This window comes from Carassius carassius, chromosome 28 (genome assembly GCF_963082965.1).
Source record: "Carassius carassius chromosome 28, fCarCar2.1, whole genome shotgun sequence".
NCBI lineage: Eukaryota > Metazoa > Chordata > Actinopteri > Cypriniformes > Cyprinidae > Carassius > Carassius carassius.
The window spans coordinates 7136667-7145576 of record NC_081782.1 but is presented as its reverse complement, the minus strand read 5'-3'; the positions used below and the strand labels follow the sequence as shown (position 1 = coordinate 7145576).

Below are 8910 nucleotides of genomic sequence, written 5' to 3'. Positions count from 1 at the left end.
GGGCGAGTGTTTCCCTGCTTCACCACAGTCTGTGGCCCCATGGGCCCCCATCCTGCCCTCTAATTAGATTACGCAACATTCCCAATTTCGTTAGGCGACATACTGAGTAGCCTTTACCTTTAGAGAGCTGAAATATGGGGTCTTAAAGAAAGAAAATGACCTGAATGACTGTCAGACAGGATTTTGTTACACCTGATGGTGTTCTAATCACATCGGTGAAATCACAGGCGTCAGGATTTAAAAATGCTTGCTGTAAATGTGTGTGTACCATGCTGTGACTATACAATACGGAGAGACGTCATTGGCCAGGTTTTTGAATTATAAAAATGCTCTTTTTTTCTTAGTGTTTAGGACCCCATTGACTTCTATTATCAAGGATAAAGACAATTTGAAATATTGCACAATACCATATTATTAGTTTGACAATTTGAAATATTGCACAATATAATATTGCACGTTTTTTTATTTTTTTATTTCACTAATTAAAGAAACATCACAGATTTAGATAACATGATGGTGACTAAATCAAACAATGTTAATTTTTAAGTGAATTAATACAGTTTTACAAATGATTTAATAAAGGAAAATCAGAAGAAACACTACCCTTCATCATCAGCTTGGCCCAGGAAATGACAACTTAAGAGTAACTATGAAACATGGCCAAAACAAACACAGCAGAAGTATTCACAAAATCCAATTTACACGTGTCGGGCATGCAAATGATTCTCAAGAGGGATCACAGAAGAGAGGTGCTGAATTTGAGTGATGTTCGGTCATTAATCATCTTTGCAAACCAGTAGGAGGTAATTGAACAGACCACAAGGCATATTTGAGAGAAAAAAAATCACCTCTCTTTAGCTTACACTGATACTAAAGTTTCATTCAGAAACATCAAGCAAAAGAAGCTCATTCACATTTGCATCAAAACTTATCGTCATTATATTTCCTACCGTTGAAAAAAAAGTAAAGGGTTTAAAACTGTGGTGCTCAAATGTCTAGCCTACTTCATGTCTCACTTTCTCTTCCTAAATAATATTAGCTTAAATAATAATATATAGCATGAAACCCTTTGTAATGCATTTACTGTATAGCTTGTCTAACCGTATAAGTATTTCTTATAATTGTGCACCTGATTTGTTTTCTGATTGAAGTCCATGTCTATTCATCCATCTGGAACCCTGTAAATGCTCAAACACTTGCTGTTATTTAACACAAAAGGGAACTAATAATAATAATAAATAATTAAATATGTATTTTTTATTTTTTATTTAAATAAAGTTGATAATATAATTATGAAAAAATAAAATAAAACACTGTAATAAAAACAGAAGTCACTAGCAATCTCAGACTGGCCTGGAAATGTATTTTTTTTTAAGATGCTGTAATAAATATTTCCTCAAAACATGAGGGAAGAATTTGTCTTCAAAAGTTCCAGCTCCATGATAAGAGCCAGAAGAATTCACCTGAAAAATCTGCAAGAAAACCATAAGAAACTGATGAATGTAAAGAATCGAGCAAAACCCTGTCGTAAGTCTCATCTAAACCCGTACACCGGCACCACATGCATTTTACATGCAGCTCCGCCAGAGGAAAACCAGCGAAACCTCTCTCCTGCAGAAAGATGGCGAGCGCTTACTTGACCGTTTCACAGCTGTTCCTGGTTAGTGGTTTTCTCAGAACGTTTCACACGAACTCTCAGAGCTGTACGAGCAAATGAACATGAATCATATTGTCTCAAACTAATCCAGACCTGCCATTGTACTGGAGCCTCAGATGATGCTGGTGTGTAACACGGGGAAAACCAGATTAATAACACGGAAATATCGATCAATATTATATTAGGCTGTGATCATCTTTCATAGACTTCAACAGTTGTAACTGGCTTTATCAAACTGGCAAAAATGCCTCGTCTACAATTTAAGCATGAAATAACTAAACAGAAGTATAGTCAAGGTGTATTTTCCACATTTTATAAAACTATATATTGTTTTTTGTTTGTTTTTTAAGAAATGAATAGGCCTACTTGATACTCAGAAAACAGTGCGTTAAATTAATCAAAAATGACGGTGAACACGTTACAAAATATTACTATTTTACATAAACGTTGCTCTTTAAACGAAAGAATCCTGAAAGATCACTGTATCATGTTTTACACAAAAATATTAAGCAGCAAAACTATTTTTAAAATTAATAATCAGCATATTAGAATGATTTCAGGATCACATGACACTGAATACTAATGCCTGCTTTCCCATCACAGTAATAAATAAAACTGTAAAATATATTCAAATATATGTTTTGTTTTAAATACTAATATTATTTCATTTTTTGCAGTATTTTTGTTTAAATAAAAACAGCCCAGGTGAGACTTTTTGATGGTAGTGTATGTTTTATTGTAATTGGCCTTGCTATGGATATCATCCAAATGATACGGTCATCTCCTCTTTGTCCAGGTGATCAAAATCAAAAGGATAAAGTGTAAACCTGATCCTTTCACTCTTGCTCCATCTTAAGTTTTTCCAGAAACGTCCATGACATGTTGCCGAACATCTGAAAGGTTAATCCATCTCAGTCAAAACCTCAGACTTCACACAGAGATATGCTCTCGGTACCCCGCTGGCAGCCCAAAAACCAACGCACTCACCTTCACATGTGTACATGCAGAAATGTGGAACGAATTACTAAAAGAAAATGGAGAGTTTGGTTAAGCGAGAAAAGTTATGCAAGAGAAGGTGACAGAAACTTTGTTTGTTTGAATGAATGAGGTACCAAAGTGGTTGCATATTTTTACTAGATCTAAAATTGTAGAAATAAATCAAGACACCCTTAGATTGAGTAAACAGTGTTAAGTTTGAAAACATAGGGTTGTCGGCCATTCACGCCATGGAAACTAAAGCAGCAAGAACAAGCTCCTGATTGGCCTGCCTGTAGAAGGCCTTCACGTTGAGCCAACATTCAGACACAGGAAGTGATTTTAACAACCTGCCACAATTATCGTACGCTCATTGGAGAGGAAGCACAAGGCCATAATCAATTAGCAATCTGCGGTGAGCACAGGAGAGAGAGTCAAGACGCAAATTCGGGGGCTCGTCCGGGATTCTGTTTCCGTCAGACAGGGGTTAAGCTATAAAAACAGCTACATTTATGAAATGTGGTCACCAGGGCCTTCCCAACTGAGTGGGTTTAAAGCCGGCCCACAGAATAAATTGGAGCTCTCGTGATCTGCAGCACATAAGGAGGCCTGCGAAGGATATTTAGGGTCGGGTTCATAGGAAACCGCAAGTTTAATATCATCTGAAAAAAAAAATGTTCATGACAAGGAAGGGAATGTATGGAAATAAATATTTGTGTAAAAAAAATTAAGGAAAAAACTATATATTTAAATTTGAAATATGTATTACTTCAGTCTTCAGTATCACATGATCCTTTAGAAATTAATCTCATATGATGATTTGCTTCTCAATAAATTGTCATTTGTTTAAATCAGTTGGGCTGTTTAACATTTTGTGAAAAGTGAAATTTTTTTGTTATTTTTTACTTTTTAGGATTCTTTGATGAATAGAAAGTTTTGAACCGAATATAAAATATATATCTAACATACACATGTCACTCTTAATCCTTAAAGTAATACATTTCTTTACAAAAAACATTTACTGACCTAAAATAAATAGAATAAAAAGAAATAAAATAAAAAGAAATAAAAAGAAAAGATTTCCTTGATTCTTCAACATCAAGAATCACACAGTCTGCTCTGTATGCAAATTTAAATCCTTTAAGAAATAATAATGATTTTAAAATATAAACTAAAGAAACGTTCACTGAACAGTTTACTTAAGACATTTTAGGTTGTGATGTCAAATCAAGACAATTATCAACTGTGACGCATAACAGAAAATTTTCATACCCCTCCACAAGATGGCAGCATTTCATTAACTATAGAGACAACCTTAATATGAACCCAAGCTTTCAATGACAAGATTAAGCCCCTAAAGGTAAGTTTAAAAAAAAAAAAAAAACTAAACCAGAGATATATTTATTTTGATTTGTTTTATTTAACAAAATGTATTTTTACAATGAAATATTTGTAAGGATTCAGAGAGGTGTTTGATTGTGCTTGTGTACTGATGTACATGGGCCTAGGCAAACCAGGCAAATTAAATTCTGAGTTAAAAACTACTACCTTGAAATCTTAGCTAAAGAATCAATTCAATCAGTTGATCCAAAAAAATGACTGTTAGCCCCACTGTCACTCATTGTTTGTAATTTATTTAATACTTATATGCCTTCATTTGCAAATGTTTTTGATCTTTTAGATCCCGTGCTTCTGTCTTTGTGAGTCCACTGGCTGCCCCCTGGTCGTCTACTGTAACACATCTTCTCATGCTTCAGTCTCAGGCATGAAGCAGCTGTCCAGTGAGAGCAGCGTTTCTGTCTCTGATGAGGGCGACTGTGATTTGAGTGAGTCTCTCCACAGATCTCTCCCACTGCTCTGGCACCTGAAGGAACACACACACACACACACACACACACACATTTAAAGACACTTGAATACACAAACAGATGTGCTCAAAATAATCAAATGCGAGTGGACCTGTGCTTTTTTCCAGTTTTCTCATCAGCAGACAAGTTAAGGGCCATGATATTTGGCAGCCTAAGAAAAAAAAGTCAGGCCTCCTATTGTGCTCACAGGGTTTCAGGTTTTGTTTCATGTCTTTTCTGGTCAGTTCTCTTAATGTCTTAATGCCACCAAGACTTTGATGCTTGTGGTTGACTTTCGACTTCCAACTTAATGATTTCCACAACTGTTACCATTTTTATTTTTAAAGCGTCAGTCTTTTACTATTTTTCACAGTAGCTGTTTTCTCCTCTCGCTTCCAAATTCTACAAATCCATGGATAAGATGTTATTAAACTCTGAGTATCATTACACATATTTTCCACAGTTAACTCCACAGGATTCAATTTGTGAGCAGGAGGATGAAATAAACTAAAATCTAGTGATTAAGAAAATTTGTGTAAAAACTAAACAAAATCACGATTGATGGTCAGACTGTAGCGGCTCCTGAACTTCAGCAGCTCTGCAGTGTGCACTGCTTTTTAATCTTCATTTAGAGACAATTTGGAAAAGAAAAGAACAACAAAGAAGGAATAAAATGAAGAGGAGGCTCCTTGTTTTTTCTTTTGTAATTCAGACACTGTTTTCTTACTTAATTATGGGTACAAAACTCTGGGTAAGGAGCCAAAACATCTGCAAGCGGTCAACTGAAATCCTCCTACCCTTCAACTAATGACAGCTACTTCACAGACAGATTTCACACACAATTCAAATGTAGCAAGTAAGTTTATGGCACAAATTCCTATATCGGCGTTTCATCAGATAACACGCTGTAATGAGGTCTAAACCAATGAAGAATGACCTCCATGTATTTGTTTAGTCAGGAAATGAAGAACAAATGGCCCCAACCTGATTGCCACCCACATGTAAAACTCGGGTTCACGGAAAAAAGCATGTTTGTGGAATATTTACAAATGCAGAAAGACGAAAAGCTCGCCTACTTGACCACAGCTAATGACAACATTACTGATGTGGCCGGTTTTGTTATTGGTGTGACACGACAGTCCTACTGGGAAAATAATATATGGGAATTTTCTTTTTTCTGAACAGAAGATCACCAACGAGGATCAAAGGTTTAAGCCGGCGTAAGTCTCATGTTTCCAATGAGTAGCAAAATATGACTCACATGTAATAAGCAAGCAGCGGATCAACAACTAATTTCTTGTCTGGAACGTATTTGAGCTGCCATGACATTGAAAAATCACAGTGACACGTGGAGAAAAACAAGATAATAATACTGTTGAGTTCGAGTCAACACACTAAATGGAAATTGATTTTACTCTGAAGTGTGTTGTGATCTATAAAAAAACATCAATCCATAAAAAGGATAAAAATGCTAAGCTCATTTATGTTAAATTAAAATGTGGTGGGGAAAATATAGTGCATTCATTTAGGGGAAGTCACACTGGAGTAAACAGGTTAAGTGATTGATTCAATGGTTGAAAATAGGGGTAGACGATATGACCTAATTCTTATGTCACAATATGAGTAATTTTATTTAATTTTGATGTTATATACCACAATATAATTCATTTTGCTTTAAATAAGGTCTTTTTGATATTGAAATATTTGAGAAATTTCTTGATTCTTGTCACCAGTGGGTGTCATATCACAGCAAACTAATACTAGCCTTAAAAAAAATAAAATAATAATAATAATTCAAGTTTACAGAAGACAAGTAAACAGTCAGTGATTAACTAAGAATAAGAAACTAATTACTAGCAATAAATTAAATTCAATTTAAATTATGCATTTAGCAGACACTTTTATCCAAAGTGACTTACAGTGCATTCAGGCTAACATTTTTTACCTAACATGTGTTCCCTGCAGTGGCGGTTTCTCCATTAGGGCGATTGGGCGACGCACCACCAAAGTGCGAAAGGGAGGGATTTTTTTTCTTTCACATTCAACCACAGTGTCATGCTAGCTTTCACTATTCTAGACTGTTTGTTCGGCCTCTAAATAGTCCAATCAGCGTTGAGTCGCATTTTGTGTAGTACCGCCCCTTTTTGGGCGATTTCTGTCAAACTGAGAATCGCCCCGAGTGCTCTCATAGACTTCCATTCAAAGATAATTTTTTTCAAACTGCAGGTTCCGGGAGGGCTAGCCCTAACATGCTTTCGTCATCGTGCGTAACCTTAACTTGTGCAACGACTGGTGGGAACAGTGACATCCAATAACATTTAAAAAACTATTTTTAATTTTAACAAAAAAAAAAAAAAAATGAAAAACTTCTTTAATATCTTTATCAAATGTGAAAAAAAAAACTCAGAGACGGCTATGCAAATTTAGTTGTCAGCTGAACTTGATCAATATCACGGCAAACGTTACCTCAGTGCAGATTAATTCTATCGTGTCATTGAAAGAAAGACCATTCATTCATCGTAGCAATAAGGATAAATTGGCAATTAAAGAATTAGGACCACCAAAACCAAATTTAAACATCAAACAAGAATCTACAAAGGGAGAGAAGTTGTATAAACGAGGATTTTCGAGGATTTGAGCGCAGAAAAAGGCTAGCCGGCTGCGAAGTAGCTGACGCTTTATTTTGCTCATTTACCGCTGCATTTTGTTCCATCGCGAGAGCGTAACGGACATCGCATGGACAACTACAGGCGTCACCGAAATGCATCATCTCTCGGAGAAGGTGAAAAAACACGAAAGATCAAAGATGCATATGTAATATAAGTGAGTAATGTAAGTAAGCAGTGTAATGTAAGTGAGTAATATGATATATAATTGAGCAGTGTAATACAAATGAGCAGTGTTCTATAAGTGAGCTGTGTAAACAGTGATTTATGTGACTTCAATTATTTCTTATTAAACTGAAATCGAAGTTTCGAAAGTGGAAATTGAAAAGTTTTTTTGGAAAAACCACATCTTGGCGTCTTCAATGAGTCTTCATTTGCTGCTGAATTGTTAACACGCCTATAGAAACATAAGGAGAGCAAGAGATTGATTTTCAATGTCAGTTTCTTTTTAATTAATACTATAGTAGTTCAGTTCCCTTTACATCTTTAAGTAGCCGTTAATTTATCAATTGAATGGGTGACTTATCCTCATTAATCATGCAAACATTTGCCCCCCCTGAGAGAATTGGCAGGAGCCGCCACTGGTTCCCTGGGAATCGAACCTACATTGTTTTGTGGTGCTAACACAATGCTCTACCACTGAGCCACAGGAACACTTAATAAATAAGACAATAAGACAAAAAACTACAATAGAAATTCTATATACATTGTATAAAGTCATTAAATGAATAAAAACTGCATATTCTTTAAATGTGTAAATTAAATATATATTTCTTCTTATGAAAGTTACAAAATTGATTTAATCAAGAGCAGTGAGAGATTGTCTGTCTTCTTTTGTATGATTAACATGATTGACGCGGCAGAAATATTAGACTGCTGTCACTTTAAGAACTGCCCAGATCCGATATATAGTGTTACACGTGTTTTCTTTAGCCCCGTTCGGACAGGACCAGTTGTACAGGGGGTCATTAGAGAAATTTGTGTTTCACAGCCGTATTTGGTGATTTTAATCCGATCCTGCCACGTCTGTGTTTCAGAGCAAATTACCTACTGTTTTTCAGCAAATTCATTGATCCTCTAAGAAAACTAATCCCATCCAAATGCAAATGTATATGATTGCCTTCCGGCAATCTTTTTTTTTTTTTAACATTGTGCTTCTGTGTGTTTTGGCCAACATGAATTAACATAGACACGCTTATGCACATGTTTGATATATTTGCCTCCCAGAAAATAAATAAAAATAACAATAATAAAATCAAGAGCCAGATCAGTTAAACTGATAAGACTGGCTATTGTAATATCTGCATCAGGTAAGATTAGGCTACTCACGTTTATTTCTGCACTCAATTACATTATGTTTTAATTACATACGTAGCCTACCTTTATGAAAATTAAACATGGGTTTTCTACAAATAAATAATAAATAAAATAGATAAACTAAAGTAACCACACATTAACATGGTTTTGCTATACTACTGTAGCCATATAGTTGCACCATGGTATTGGCAGTAAAACTGTGATTATACTATTGGTATATCAATACGAATGACAATACACAATGCACGCACGCATACAGAACACTTGATCTCTGTGATGCCCAGATGTACAAAACAGACCCTCCAACCTCTGTAATAAACAGAGACGTTAATCCCGTTCGAATTGGTACTTGAAAATCACAGACGTTAGGTGATAAGAATCAAAACTCAAATGTAGTTTAGAAAAGGGCTTTTCTCTGCTGTTTGCCTTCACATAAGACCTAAGTTAC

At 35.3% G+C, this 8910-nt stretch overlaps 1 protein-coding gene across 2 annotated transcripts in view; it reads right to left on the bottom strand.

Annotated features, from left to right (window-relative positions):
- Positions 1 to 4028: 4028 nt before the first annotated feature.
- The window catches only part of crppa (CDP-L-ribitol pyrophosphorylase A), a 34496-nt gene continuing 29614 nt past the window's right edge, over positions 4029 to 8910 (bottom strand). For both annotated transcript variants that reach the window (XM_059514066.1, XM_059514064.1), the window contains exon 10: positions 4029 to 4496. In XM_059514066.1, coding sequence (XP_059370049.1) covers positions 4392 to 4496 — 105 coding nt within the window. In that variant the 3' untranslated portion in view covers positions 4029 to 4391. The remainder of the gene's footprint in view (positions 4497 to 8910) is intronic.